The sequence below is a fragment of the Carassius gibelio genome, chromosome B11 (genome assembly GCF_023724105.1).
Source record: "Carassius gibelio isolate Cgi1373 ecotype wild population from Czech Republic chromosome B11, carGib1.2-hapl.c, whole genome shotgun sequence".
Taxonomy (NCBI): Eukaryota; Metazoa; Chordata; class Actinopteri; order Cypriniformes; family Cyprinidae; genus Carassius; species Carassius gibelio.
In genome coordinates this window covers 17,276,870-17,293,192 of record NC_068406.1, presented here as the reverse complement: position 1 = coordinate 17,293,192, position 16,323 = coordinate 17,276,870, and the positions used below count along the sequence as shown (strand labels likewise).

Sequence of the window (16,323 nt, the reverse complement as noted above, 5' to 3'; positions counted from 1 at the left end):
TTCTATCTTGAAAAAAATAAAAACACTGATACAGCAATTAAGACAGCATAACGTGTCCAGGAAGGTGTCCGTGCATTGGCTCTCACTGCAGTAAATGATGGAAAATAACCACATTCAATCTCTAGGTAATTTATGCTGCACGTTTTCTTCTACACTGATGCACCAAACCCACAGAGTCCAGCAGTAAACACTACAGAAGGCCAAGTTAAACTACTGAATCTTCATGAATAATATTTGAAAACAGAGAATCGACACCCGCTAGCTATAGTCTGTACACACACCATCCATGCTTAAAAACACTTCATGATGTGTTTGGGTCCTTCATCCTAGCAAGTGGTTAGACGTCATTTGTTAAAGCAGACACACATTAGCTCCACTATTTAGCGACTGTGTTTTTCTTCGGGCTTATGAACTGACTTTGGGGAGTGGCCTCTCCCTCTAGGGATGACAGCCGTAGGGCAGGACCCCCCGATCAAATTACCCCTGCTCCAGCTGGGCCACAACCATACAGAGTCATCAAAGAGCTCAGTATACTGGGGGAAGGGTACTTCTGAAAGCCAGTCATGCCCACGCTCTTCATGTCAACATTCAAAAACTACTGTCATTAGATGACTACATATCCCACAATTCACGGGAGGCTGGAGGAGTATTGATTTCTGGCTGCTGTCGCTCAAGGCAACCCAGGGGCCCTTCTGCGAATCAATTTCTATAGAAAAGGACAACCTAATGGGCTTAATTTAATACGTGTTCTTGCTGGAACAAAAAACAGCTGTCTAGATTTGTACAAACTTTAGGGTGGATAGATAATCTTTCCAATTTAAGGATGTTGTGGGTGTTTTTATAGCATGTTACCATGCAGTTTCTAGGGTTTTCTGGGTGGCTGCTAGGGTTCGGGGATCAGAATGAAAAGAGCATACATCTTAATACTACATTAAAATAAAATAATATTTTAAATGGTAATATCTCACAATAGTACCATTTACTGCATTCAATTAAATATATATATAAAAAAAAGATTTTTCAAAAATGCAGGAAAAAAATCTTACTGACCCCAAATCTACAATGGTAGTGTACATTTGTTGGATTTTTTTCTTTTTGCCCATTTTATTGTTCACAAGATGAAAATCAGATCACCCCTCAAAAAAAGCTGCACAATGAGGTATAATTTGTCAATAGCACTTTCTTTAAAAAAAAAAAAAATTAATAAAAAAACTGAAAATGATCATAATGGGAGCAAATGTTTCTAAAATTGGTAAGCTGCCTTTAAATGCCCACCATGGTTTATGTATTTACCACCAAAGAGAAGAAACATCAACTCTCTGCTGATAAAAGCCAGATCAGACAGTTCACACCCAGCTCAAACGCTTAACCTTTGATCCGAGAGATGGAGAAAATTTATGACTGAATATTTCCAGGCTGGTGTGGCTTCAGATTTTACAGTGCAGCAAATGTTTCAGAGCTCCACAGGCTCTGAGCACCAGAGGCAGAGCGGAAAAACAGCTGAGAGAGAAAGAAGAGGAACAGAGCCAGCTGGGGAGGATATCTACATCGGCTGTCTAAAGTTGACTGTAACAAAGTGAGGACTGTAGAGCACCAAGCCCTGCTGAGTACCAGAAATGTCCTCATATTCAAAGATAGAATAAACAAAAGACCTGATCCATAAAAGCACAATAAGGAAATTTTCACATACAGATGATAATCATATATTCTATTTCATGTAATAAAATAGCATCATAATAATACATATTAAACATTATTAAATTATGCATGATCTATATGCATTTTTTAAAGCAGTCTCACTTTCACCAAGCCTGCATTTATTAAAAACATTATCATTTCCCATTATTGTTATTGTTGAAAGCAGTCGTTCTGCTTGATATGCCAAAACCACTATTGATTGATTATTTTTTAATAGTCTAAAAAGAAAGCTGCATTTAACAAATACATATACATATATCATTGCAGTGTAAAATTATTCTTTAAAAAACAAAAAACAAATTAACGCCCATGACGACAAACATTATTTGACATCTACATCTTTAAAATGTACTGTTATTTTTTTATTAATGCATACAAGTATTCATCTTTTTTTCTACTTTAAGTATATGCTCATTGTAAAAAAAATAATTTGTGCAATGTTAAAATGGTGCTTGCATGTAATGTACACATTTCGTCCCCCTCCACTTAGACATCAATTCTCACATTGAAACTTTTCCAGCTCCACATGAATGCCGCTATTCCTCCCACTGTCACTTGAAAGGAGGGATGAGATGGGGAAGCAGAGAGTAACAGAAAAGACAAAAGGAAGTGGATAATGCTGTTTGTCCAAACTCTTAGCGAAAAGGAAGGATCTGACACCAGCTTCATCCTCTCATAAGTGTCTGATCAGCACCTCAACATCACTCTGAGCTTCCTCAACCTCTGTTCCAATGCAGACATGCTCATTTGGGAGCAGAAAAGCGATTTCATGATGATGAAATACGGATAATGTGTAACAACAGCTGAATCTGAATTTGCATTAACTGGTTATCTGAGGGGGCAGCTACACTTAATCAATCCTTGTCTTGGAGGAGATGCAGTTTTCAAAACCATGTCTGTATATCATCCTGCTGCATTCTCCGTTTATCAGTTTACAGTGTGAACGCCCACTATGTGAATTCCATGACTGAGCTAGAATGAGAAAGTAAGATGTAAATTTTTTAACTCACAGGCTCAAAGAACCTGAGAACCAGCTTTCAGCAATTTCTTTTCCACCAAAATGTTGCTGGTTTTGAGCATGTGATCAGTCAGAAGATCTACAAACAGAAACGGTCTAAGCTTCCACTGACTAGAGAGGCAAACATTGTTACGTAAATGTTTGTTTATCAAGTCAGAGGAAGCTTGGACTTTGTGCACATAAAGTATTCTTGTTGCTTGATAACATTATGGTTGAACTACTGATGTCACATGGAGTATTTTAACAAAAGGGCCTTTCGCACCTCTTTACTTCCAGAACTAAATGTACAGTACTAAAGTACTGGAAAGATTTTGCGCAAACTATTTCCCAGTACCATTTAAAGTGTTACATTTGAACCAACAGTGTGTACTAGGAAGCAATGTAAACCAGTCGACAGTGATGTCATCTGTGCACGATGTTAAACAAACTTAAAGAACAACAATATTAACCACTGGAGGATGGAGGACGCTGTGATAGGAGCTGTATTTTTGTTGTGTCTTGCGGGTTTCACAATAATGGACATGGAATGTCGACATAAACGTAAATCGATTGAAAGAACGGAAAGGAGGACTAAGAATCGCCAATGACAACTGGCAGTGCTATATTTGCCACAAGTGCCTGCAATTCAGCGGCCGTACATTTATCGCTGTTCATCATACTTGCAAAATAAGTTGACAATGTTTACAGCATGTGACACAGCGTTTTAAAACATGGCGGGTGACCTTGTTTGAGTGCGTCGGGCCAATCAAATGTCTAATTCAGTCATGGTTAGTACCAGTTGTGCTGGTTAGACCCTGCTAGTTCTCGAAAAAAGCAGTCCGGTCCTAAAAATCTCACCAAGCTCCGGCAGTGAGAAAAAGCGCAAAAATTGGTAGTTCCACAATTAGTTCTGGAACTATGAAAAGGTTCCCGTGGTGCAAAAGGCCATAATGTCCTTACTACCTTTCTGGACCTTGAACGTGTCAGGTGTGTTGCTGTTTATGCAGGGTCAGAAAGCTCTTGGATTTCATAAATCTCTTAACTTTGTGTTCTGAAAATAAACAAAGGCTCTTGCGGGCGAGTAATTAATGACAATTTAATTTTTGGTGTGAACGATCCCTTTAATAAATTAGCAATTACATTAAATGTATAATAAATATGATTTTTTTTTTATTTCATTATATTTAAAAATTTAAATTTTACTTGGAGTAGCTAACATAGTTTCATTAAACAAATGCACATCAAGCTTTGTCAAAATTAACTTTGATCTTTCCAATCTATTTTGTGCCAGTCTAGACACAACGAGTTGTTCAAAAACGAGGACATTAGTGGTTTCCTGATTCAAAACCAGCTGGATTAAAAAAACCTAGCACAGTATTGGTTGAACTAAAGAGGAAATATTGTATTAATCTAATAGGAAATGCACAGTGTTCCTTATTACAAGGTATTTTTAGCATTTTAAATGCTGACAGAGAAAGAACACAGAAAGATCTTGAAAACATTAAACAGTAAAACAAATAATTAGATCAAGACGTGTCAGCTGCTTTAGGATTTACCAGACCTCCAACTCACCAGAAAAGGGACTTCTTGTGCAAGATATCATGTAGCTGTCTCTGGCTGAGCTGGTCCAGACGGGAGAACTCGTACTGGGGGCTGAACTCTGCTGGAGCGGGGGTGCTGAAGCGCACTTCGAAAGAAGAAGTGGGAAAGTCCACCTGAAAATACAAGGAGTGTTTTATTGAAAATGAGCCACGGTATTAACAATGGAGGGTTTAAACACACAAAGTAATAGTCAAAGGAAACAGCTGTAAGTCTGAGCTGAATCTAATGGCAATGCAATTTCACCTTTTACTTAAAAAGTGCAAGCAAGCAATGCAACTGTTGCAAACAATGCAAGCATTTCATGGATATTTAATAAATCACTCTACCCTAATAGGCATCTTATAAAGACAACCAAATCACAGGTCAAATTTACTCTAGTTCATGGATTGCAAAGATGGCACAAGAGCGAAATTAGGAGGTTTATGATCCAAAGCAAACACTGAGGTTCACGGTCACGGCTGGCAGCAGTTAACACGAGTGCTGAAAGCCATAACATCACGATGAACAGCTGAGGCTTTCACCTTTAACATGCCAAGTTAAATACCAGCAACAATAAATTTTAACACCAGAGATCCAACATACATTCAACTAAAAGACAAACGGAAACTACAACCACATGTACCCAGTGCCAATTTTTTTCTTCTCTTGATAATCAAGGAAAAACTAAGATAAAAACTTTCAATGAAAGCACATGACAGGGAAATCTGGGTCTGTTTTCCCACTTCTCTCAACTCGGGTTGAAATCAGTCCAGTCTTTATTGCCATATGCCTCTCAGCATCACACTTCATCCATTAGCAGAGCAGAACACACAAGTCCCTCATCCATTTCATGACCTTCCCACCAAATGTTTCTCCCATAAGGCAAGTCAGTTCAATCAGCGGCATTCTTGGTTACACAGCTGGGCAGCTATTTCCTAATGGGCAATTAAAATTATTTGGGCCAGACAATGCATTAAATTGTTCATAAATTAGAAGTGTATTTTATGTTTGTGAAAATTAAATAAGCCCTAAAACACTAAAAATAAAGCTGTTCCACAACAAACTGAATATTTATTTTTGTATCTATAATTACTGGTAATTTCAATTACAAAGCACCAGAGGTAGACTACTAGCTTTAAATATCATGCTTCTGATATATTCTGATATCTGATATGCTTTTGACCAAAAAAAACAAAAAAAAAACACATAAAATGACAAAGCTTAATACATTTTAACAGACAATTTTATATATATATATATATATATATATATATATATATATATATATATATATATATATATATATATATATATATATATATATATATATATATACACATACATACATACACACACAGACACATATACAAATAGGCATTGCAGTTGGCTTTATGCTCATTTACTCCATCAGTACCTTGCAATAATTAAATACTTGTCAACTGAAAAAGTAGGACTTAGTTCAGCATGAAAGCCTCAATAATATTTACTTACTGAAAACAAAAAAGAAAAAGAGTGTGAAAAATGGGGTCAGAGAAAGTGAAAGAATAAAACAGCAATGGATAAGAGATGGAGAGAAGCTAAAGAGAACGAGCACACATTATTATCGTTTTAACGAGTCCCAGATGTGTCATTAGACCCAGATGCATCTTTTGGCTTAACAGGCAGATTGCAGGGACTGACTGAGGGAAATCTGCCAACTCACACTGAATAACCCCAGCACCTAAATGAGGGGCAGAACCTACTGAATAGGCACAGGACCAGGCTTCGCTCCCAGTTTAAACTGCACAGCCCACTGCCCTTAAACAAAGCCATGCCATTCAGGCACAAAAGAGCTCTACTGGCACTACTATGGGCTGGTTTGGCACACAGAGATGGCAGAAAGAAGAGTGGGGATTGTATAGTAGGAGGCCTGTCTGGAGGGTGGGAATTTCACAGAGGTCCATCCGAGTGAAGAGAAAAGCATGCACACACGTGATTTACCACATCGTTTCAGAACAATACCAACGGAGAGGTTGTTTACAAAGAGCAGCGTTGAAATGTCACGTCTGAATGTGTTAAGAGAGGACATTGCATGTGGAGGAAGTGGTGACTAAGTTTGCACAAGATCTAAGGTGACGTCTCAGGTGTTTGTGATGATGGTCTGAGTACAGTCCTGATCGGTTCGTAAACTTTTCTCAAGGGGACATCTGTACATGCCACCTCGGTGATATAACTCATGGATTCTGATGGCGATTTATTCACAGTGGAGAAGCAAATTCTGTGATCCTACAAACCTGGAAACACACTGCTTACTTGCTTAGTGTGCTAGAAATAAAATGTGATATGCATGGAGTCATAAGAATGTTATATATTTATAAACATCCCCCATACTTCTGAATGTTTACACACCTTGTCTGAGAAATACAGTAAAAGGTCAAATACAGAGTTACCAATTTTTGGGGGGTTCAGCTAACATTGAGAAATAAATAATTTTACTCAAAAGCAATGCATTGAAATGATCAAAAGTGACGGTAAAGACCTTTATAATGTTACAAAACATTTCCATTTAAAAAAAAATGCTTTCTGTTCAAACAATATTAAGCACGATATCAGTTTTTGACATTGATAAGAAATGGTTCACATTAGAATTATTTCTAAAGGATCATGGGACACTGAAATTCAGCTTTGCCATCACAAGAAAAAAATATTTTAAACATACCAAAATAGAAATCAGCTTATTAAACTATGGTAGTATTTCACAATATCATTGTTTTTACTGTATTCTTAAATGTATTCTTCATAAGCATGAGACATTAAAATTCAAAGCAAAACAAGTATTATGTTACTAGTTATTATCTTATACAGAAGGGCTGATGTCCTTTTGCAGCAACAAAATCAGAATGAAATGTAGTTTTATGTTGTCAAACTGTTTCCTATGCTTATTTTGCATAGGGCTGTTTAGATGCACATGAAAGTGAAAAATTCTGTATCTATCCGTCTCGCTCTCTTTCTCTGCAGATCAACCTGACCTACTTTTAGGACATTTTGCAAGTAGCGGGACAGTTCCTTCCTTCAATTTGCACACTAGCCTGACCCTATTACTGCTGAAGTTACGAGCCAAGGAGAAAAGCTCAATTACACATATACCTTCATTATTATTATTATTTTTTTTTTTTTACAGATATTCTAACTAGACATGCCTTCAAAAAATATACTGCATAACCCTTTGAGGTCTAAGGGTATTTTTTGGGGCCTGGAGAAGTTGTGTCATGCCCTGACATTTGTGCTTTTTTCAGTTTCTTATAAACATCTAAATGAAGGGTGACATGAAAAAGAAACATCACGACACGTCAGGCTTTCTACACTGAAAGTGTAATTTTAGTTCTTTTCTGGGTTATCAGGATAAAATACCTCATACACATACACGTTAATCGACTACAGAGGGTTAAACACCTTAAACCTTTTTTCTATGCATATGTTCTCAATAGTTAACTTTAATGGGTGTAAATACATAAGGGTTAAGGGCCTGTTTGGCACAAGGCAACCTCCTGAATAAAAGACAGATCAACCACATTGTAGGAGGAGGAGAAAAATAAGTGTATGGAAGAGAAGTGAGTTGTGAGTAATGAGAGTTTACTGAGAACATGAGTGAGTCAGAGTTAAGAGTAATACAATATGAAGTATGACAAGCGGGAAACTGTTTGCTTTATGATTACACTTTGGATTGAGCAAAGGCCGAACCTGAAGGATGACGCTGTCTGGCTGGCTGAAGTTGGGCATACTGGAGCGTGCGTTTCCACTGCCGGGGGTTGAAGGCCAGAGACCCAGAAGCTTCCTCCCACATGTCAGAACACTAAGGAAGAGGGAAAACAGGGTCAGAAAACACCTAACATCCGCTTATGGATGCAGAATATGGATAATTAGACACTTGACCTCAGTATGTGTCTTTATCTTTTAAACAAAAGGTAAATATTTTTGTGCTGTCAAATGATTTATGATTAAATCGCATGCAAAATAAAGGTTTTGTTTGTGTGTGTAATGTGTAAATTTATTACGTATATAAATATATAGACATGCATCTCTATTTAAGAAAAATTTTATGATGTGTGTGTGTGTGTGTATGTGTATATATATATATATATATATATATATATATATATATATATATATATATATATATATATATATATATACACACACATACACACACACACACACACACACAAGTATTTTCGAAATAGAATTCTAAAGCAAACATTTCAGCCTTCCTAAGAATTATATAAAATCAATAACTTATGTAATCTCTGCCTTTTTTTTGTGACAGATCAAACTTCCATGAAGATGCAAGTCAAAAGGATGAAAAAGTTTCAAGTATGACATTTTACATTTATTTAGTTGGACTTAGATGTGCATTTGACTATGAATTTGACTGTTCAAATGTATTTTACTTCTGTATTTACACAGCTTTAGATAAATCAGTCTGTTTTTCAATTTGCCACTGGTGCACGTAAAAAAAAAAAAAACCTGCACTAATCTGCGTGTTTGTGATGTTTGTAGGCCGCACTAAACTTGCAGATGTCAGCCTGTTCTGATCACCACAATTGATTTGCTGTAGGAGGTGAGTATCAACAGAACTCTAGTGCTTAAAGAGTCTGTTTTCATGCCTTCCATTTTAATATGCACTCTTGCCATTATCATTAATGACAAAAATGCACAAACTAAAAAAAGTCTGCCAGCAATAAAAAAAAAGAAAACATATACATGCTTACTGTCTGAAGTTGAATAAGGGCATGGTGACCCAACCCAAAGACTCCATGCTGCGTTTCTGCTTGCTCTTTTCCTCCGCACCTCCAGGGGGTGGTAGAGGGGTGGCATATAGCGTCACAGTCAGCTGTGACTCCCTCGGTAACTGATTGATCTGGATGGGGAAGCAAACTCTGTATTTTGAAAGACAAAATTAAAATTAGTATAAAACCAATTTGAAACATGTTTTTTAGAATACTTCCGTTAAGTATAAAATTAGAATTCAAACGGTTTCTCAAAACTAAGAACAACAACATAAATGCAACATTTTGTTTTTAAACACCTACACTTGGGAGTTATAATAGTATAACTCACACCTGCATGCATGAGACTAAATATATTCACCAGGATGGAGGAGAAAAAAAAAAAAAAGAGGTCCACTAAGAACTGTCCACTAAAAATATCCCTGAACAATACCAAAGCTACAGTAAGGCGGAAGAGTACAAAAACAGCCACAGGAAGTTGAGCTGCATGAGCTATTTTCAAATATGATGTCTGTAATACTTGGTAAACAAGCTTAGATCTAATGTGTTCAAACCAGGGTTTCTGCAGGGTTTAATCAGTCAAATTTAAGACTTTTTAAGACCTTTTTATGACTATTAGGATTTGAATTTATGACCTACACGAATTACGATAAAAGAGTTATTCGATTATTTCTTAAGTTTAAGAAACTGAAGCCTTCACCTTCTTTTACTTGAGTATCAAGAACACAGGAACACTAAACAATTGTAACATTGTAAATTAATTATTTTATGGAATTAATTTCCAAAATAACAAGTGTTATTGGTGTTTGGTCACAGTATTCAACACACACAGGCTGGGGTCAGCGGGGCCCCGCTGAAGGTTGTACCAGTGGGCCCTGTTTGTAATATTTTAATTTGTATGTTCGTTCATTTTTATTTATTTTTGCTATTTACAAAGTTTTTATAAGTTTGTAGGTGCCCAGGTACAGACACAGAATAATTAAAATGTAAAATAGCACTGGATAGTCTTCAATGTAAACATTTTATATACAATCAAACCAAAATGTATTTTTAAAAAAATTATCATACACCTTGAACATTTCTCACATTATTAGTTTATTTGCTATTGCTTCTAAAATGGTTATAAAATATGACAAGAATTTAGAGTTAAACTCTGTCAGAACAAATTAGTCTTGACAATGTCATAACTTTGATAGAAATGTATGTAATGGATTACAATCAACCAAAACTACAGACAACTGTTATAATGACAATATTTACACAACTATCAATACTTTGTTGACCAAATACCAAGCAATGCTTCATTTTGTTCAGACTGTGGTGTGAGGTTGCATTAGCAATTCAGAAAAAAAAACACATAAGCAAAGCATGGTGCTTTATAAAGTGCTGAATAATTTTTGTTCCCAATTTTATATATAGATCGATACATAAAACATTTATATCTATCCATTTCACTAGTAGTTCACTGTATGAAGATCCTTTGGGTATAAATGTCACAGTTTGCTTAAACTCGCTTACATCAATGTATTAGTGTCCTGTACCTACTAGTAAAATATGTTTATCAAAAATTATATCTGGAGTCTGGATAATTTTTGGTTTGACTGTGCATAAATTCTTGTTAAAACTACAAAGTAATGCAGTCAAGAGCAGTGAGTGATTTTTCTTTCATTTTCTTGGATTAACATTACAGCAGCTAATAGCTAAATTAGGCGCGGTCACTTTAAGAGACGATGAACGCATCTTTTTCCTCAACTGTTTAGTTTCACCAAAGAAATAACTGACAAATAACTGAAAAAAGCCCCTTTCACACTGCCATTCCGGCAAATACAGGGGTAAAGTGTTCCTGTAATTGTTCCCTGGTCGCTAGATTTGGCACTTTCACACTGCCAGTGATGACCCGGTATATGTGCGTGCTTTCACACACAACCCTTGAAGATCCCGTAACGACACGTGACATCAGCGCGTGACGTGTAATGTACGAGTCGACAACGCTTGGCACGTTATACTTTAACTGAAGCAAGCAAACAATCTCTGCATCAGCGCGGAAAGTGAGGAACTAACTGATCTCTGCTTCATTACAGTTTGCACATATGTTTTCGTAGCGAATGTTGATCTTCCTTCAAAACAGCCGGTAAAAAAGTCGCGCGATAACGCGCGTCATCACTTCGATACGGAATTAGATCTGGCTTTTGTTCACACAGCGCTCGTTCCGGATCGATTACCGCAATGTTACTATGTCCCCGACCCGGGTTCGATTCGGTAATCAATTCCGGGACGTGGTTGCTTTCACACAGAAGGCGACCAGGCAATGTTACGGGAATATTGCGGGTCCGATGTGCAGTGTGAAAGGGGCTAAAGTCGGGTATTTTGACATGGTTTGTATGTATTTGTCGGCACAATAGCAAAAAGAAGCAAATTCGGTTACAAGCGTTTTGAGACGCCTTTCTCTGCGTGAGCCCTGAACGCGGTACTGAATTTGGCTCTTTCACATCCTTTTGTTTGTTCAAAACTGCGATTAGTATTTGTTCGTTCATGATACTGTCCATGATACTGTCCGTGATAGACCGTTCTCTCTCCGCAACGAACACGGAGCGCGCGAGTAACCAGCTAAGGCCTGGTTCACACGGGACGATTTTAAAATTGTCGGCCGATTTTCCAAATATGAGAGACCCCACACACAGCGATAAAAAAATCACGGGTTTAACAGTTTTGGTCGTTCCGTGTGTGGTGTGCAGCCACACGGCAATATCAACTCATCACACACGAACCGATTTGACTCCCGAGCATTCCCAGGTCAGACGGGAAATCTCGCAAAATCCCTCGAGATCAAACGTGACTTCAGAGTAAACAATCATGGCGGACGAAGAGGATGCAGTGGCCATAGTTTGTGCTTTGTTTTTTAACGAAAAAAAAAACATAAGAAAAACAAGAAAAGGCGATGGTCAAAGAGGTGGAGACAACGCGAGCATGGACTATACTTGCTATATCATAATATGGAGATAAGTTGTTGTTTTCTCTCATAGAAATGTTGTTACGTACTACACAGATTAATAACCGTTGAAATAAACGTTCATATATTCGTTTCCATGTACTCTGGTGGACTGCAGTTGTGGATGTAGTTATGCTCATCGACTTTATTTGTATTTGTTATATTATATACGCCGGCTGTTTTGATTTTGTTTCCCGGTACTATCACTGCCTCGTCACCTCACTTTCTGATTGGCTACACGCCACAGTCCACAGGCTGCGTGATTGTTTGTCCTCGGGGGACACCACACACGAGACGAAATCGGGCCAAATAAATCCAACATGTTGGATATCCCCGATTTGAGATCGGAGCGGTCCCGACATTCTTCCGAGCAGAGGAGAGCAGTCTTAACACACCACACACGGCAGGAATATTTGATCAGATTATTTTACGATAATCGGAGCATCCTAAGATTGTCGGAAGGGGTGAATCGGGGCTAAAATCGGCCTAATTATCCTGCCGTGTGAACCAGCCTTAAGTTACTCAGTTCAGCTTTTCCGCGTCTTGTGTTTGGATGCTTGATACCCATTGTTAGCGACGGGCTTGAGCCAGCTACTAAACGCACCATCTTCGAGCCATAGATCGTTAAAGGTAAATGTTCCCACTGTGATAGCAGTGCCTCAGTATGATACAGTATGATCGGAGTTCGCGCGGGTTTCTGTGAAAATCCTTCTGACATGTCTGTATGCTGCCGCATGGACCTTGTAGTTCTGGACAGCTGTGATACCAGTGTGATCCCACCCAGATTCCTCATACAGAACTACAACAGGCGAAACAAATGAATGCCGTTGACGCTGCGAGCGCATTTTGATGGAAGAACAAATTAATGGACTAGCATATCAATTTAAGACGTGGCTAAATGTTTTTTAAGACCTTGTATGGAAAATCCGGACGTTTTTATGACTTATGGCCTTAAATTATTTTTGTTAAATTTATGACTTATTATGACCCCGCGGATACCCTGTCAAACACTAGGCCATTTATTTTTGACAAACCTCAAAGAGATCGTGTCTGTGCAGTGTGTGGATTGGCGTCAGGCTCACCTCTGGTCCCACACCACCAGGTGGAAGAGATATTTGCTGACCGCCTGTTTACTGGTGTGCTGGGGGGCACAAAGCTCCACATCGCCATGGGTGAGAGAACAGGACAGGAAGAAATTTTCATAGCTGTAGATGGGTTATGTGAAAAAGAGACAGAAAGACAAAAGAGGGTGAGATCATCAAATGGAAACAAGTTACACCTAGTGGAAGCCAAGATATTTGGGATATTAAATCACTGAGAACCTTCCTTTGCAGGGAGGTGCTGCTAACCTGATAAGCACTGTGACCAAATTGAGCTAATCTCATAGACTCCATGAGTTAGATGACAGAATTATTATTAAAAGGTAATCATAAGTGTAATCAATGTATAACACACACACACACACACACACACATACATATATATATATATACACACACACACACACATATACACACACACACACATAATACATTATGAAAATATAAACATGTAAATATTTTCAAAATAAAATTCTATATGCAAACATTTCAGCCTTCCTAAGAATTATATAAAAATCAATAACTTCTGTAATCTCTTTTTTTTTTTTTTGTAACAGATCAAACTTCCATGAATATGTAAGTCAAAAGGACGAAAAGTTTCAAGTATGACATATTACATACATTTTAGTTGGACTTAGATGTGCATTTGACTATGAATTTAATTCTTCAAATTTATTTTACTTCTGTATTTAAAGCTTTAGATAGATCAATCAGTTTTTCAATTTGCCACTGGCGCACGTAAAAAAAAAAAAAAAAAAAAAAAAAAAAAAACTGCACTAATTTGAGTGTTTGTGATGTTTGTAGGCCGCACTAAACTTGCAGATGTCAGCCTGTTCTGATCACCACAATTGATTTGCTGTAGGAGGTGAGTATCAACAGAACTCTAGTGCTTAAAGAGTCTGTTTTCATGCCCTCCATTTTAATATGCACCCAGGGGATTACCATTAAATTACAAAAATGCACAAAGCCATAAGACCTTCATTCATCTTTGGAACACAAATTAAGATATTTTTGGTGCATTCTGAGAGCTCTCTAACCCTCCCATAGACACCAATGTAAGTAACATGATCAACTTGCAGAAAGAAAAAAAAAAAATAATTAAAACAATTTGTCTCCTCTGCGTCACCATAGCATCATTATGGAGAGTATCCACTGAATGCAAACAGCGTATGCTGTTGTGTGTCAGCCACACCAAACGGACAAAAGTAAAAGCCTTTTTATACACAAAGTATTCTCATAGCTCGGTAAAATTACAGTTGAACCCCTGATGTCACACGGATTATTTAACTTATCTCCTTGCTACATTTCTGGACATTAATCATGTTACTTGTAGGGCTGTCTATGACAGGTTCAGAGAGCTCTCAGAATGCATTGAAAATGTGTTCCGAAGATGAATGGAGGTCTTACGGGTTTGGGATGACATGAGGGTAAGTAATTAATTGGGGTGGAGTAACCAATTAAAAGCTCCAGTTCACTTTAATGGCAATTGCACGGACAAGCATTTTTGTTTTTACAAAATTTTCCATTATTGTTTAACAGAAGAAGGTCATTCAATGAATAAATGAAAGTACTTTCCTTTTTGGGTTAACTTATTTTACATTTCAAATGAATAATCTTCAAGCACTGACTGAGAAAATGTGAATAGTGTGCATGATTTAGAAGAGCAGCATAAAAAAATGTGTTCAAGTCTGCATTAAATTTAGTGACATTTTTGGCATTACTGTGTGACTTTTTTGACCATGACAAATCCACAAAGTTCCATGTGACTAGCACAGATTTCACTTTATGTTTTGTTTAGGTAGCTGGGATTTTAATGCAAGAACTGTGTTGCGTGGGGTTAATTTTCTACCAATTACATAGGTGTATAAAAAGGATAAAAAAATATTTACAAGATGTTTAAAATACAAAACTTTTTTTCTGGCAAGATCTTATTAAACAAGTTTACCAGGTAAAATCCTCATTTGGTAATAAACAAACTAGAGGGGGGGGGGGGGGGTCAATTCTTTAATTAAAGAGATACTCCACCCCAAAATGAATTTTTTTTATTTTGGGATGAAGTATCCCTTTAAGTCTATCCTAAACACACATTATTCCATATTTGGGTTTGCTAGCTAATTTAATGGCTGTGGAAACCCTGCTCCCTTATCCCAACTTCTCTCTCCTAATCCCAACATTATCCGATGTTCTCCCACATCATTCAACTTCAATTCAAGCACTTATAGAGACTTCTAAATGGGAAATGAACTCTCCTGAGGCCCGTTTAAATGGAAGGAAAACATTCCAAAGCTAAAAGAAATACCAAAGAGGAAAGAAAAACATGTGATTGAAATACTAATGTCACTAATCTTAATACTGATCTGAGGATCCACAAAAACACTGCAGAGGAAAAACCACTAAGGTTACAGTGTCTCATAGAAACCATTTAACCATATTCATATTTTAAATAGTCGTTTCACACTGATCCGCCTGTCTGATTGAGTCTAATTGCCTAAAGCAGATGGGATGCAAGAGAACGTAAACCCTCCATCACCACTGCACAGGTGCCTGGTACACAGCCTTCCCTTTGCCTGGCCTCCGGAGGTCAAAGGTTATGCCGAGTTCCCATATACGTTTCTTTGTGATGGCTTGTTCCACAATCAGCATCAGTTTCAGAGGGAGACAAAGAGCACTAGTTCAGGTCAGTGGGTGGGAGAGACCATTCCTGTGCTGTGTGGGGGAGGGGAAGGGGCTGTATTATTTTATCACTGAATGACTGGGAGAGGTGTAGTGACATTTAGGGTTGGCCAGCATCTGTCTTCATGCTGGTGGGAGTGGTCGCCACAGTTCTGGCTTAGGATGGAGGGTAAAGAAAACTGAAAAAAAAAAAGGGAATGCCATTCTTAAGAGCCCTCTCTGTAGATCGTAACACCAAATAATCCTGCTGGATTACAGAAGGGGATCAGCAATGTGGACAGCTGGTGTACAGCTGCATCTCTTCTTCCAGACTAGTCTACTTTTCCTGTATAGTTTCCACAGAATTCCATCTAAAAATGCAACAGTCAGGTTTTTTCTTTTTTTTAATCTAAATTATATTTTGTAGATTTTCTTATCCTGAGCAAATGAGTTCAAGAAAGTGATCAACAGATGGAGCATGCAATCTGTTGGGAAAGCAGCACTTACTGAACAAATAAAAAAGGGCTATTTAACACAAGG

At 37.6% G+C, this 16,323-nt stretch overlaps 1 protein-coding gene across 1 annotated transcript in view; it reads right to left on the bottom strand.

Moving 5' to 3' along the window:
- LOC127968446 (phosphatidylinositol 4-phosphate 3-kinase C2 domain-containing subunit beta) overlaps positions 1–16,323 on the bottom strand; it is a 45,552-nt gene that overhangs the window by 14,853 nt on the left and 14,376 nt on the right. The window contains exons 13-16 of the mRNA XM_052569686.1: positions 13,114–13,236; positions 9,025–9,192; positions 7,997–8,108; positions 4,268–4,410 (exon numbers count right to left, since the gene is read on the bottom strand). Of these exons, the coding sequence (XP_052425646.1) occupies positions 4,268–4,410; positions 7,997–8,108; positions 9,025–9,192; positions 13,114–13,236 (546 nt within the window). The remainder of the gene's footprint in view (positions 1–4,267; positions 4,411–7,996; positions 8,109–9,024; positions 9,193–13,113; positions 13,237–16,323) is intronic.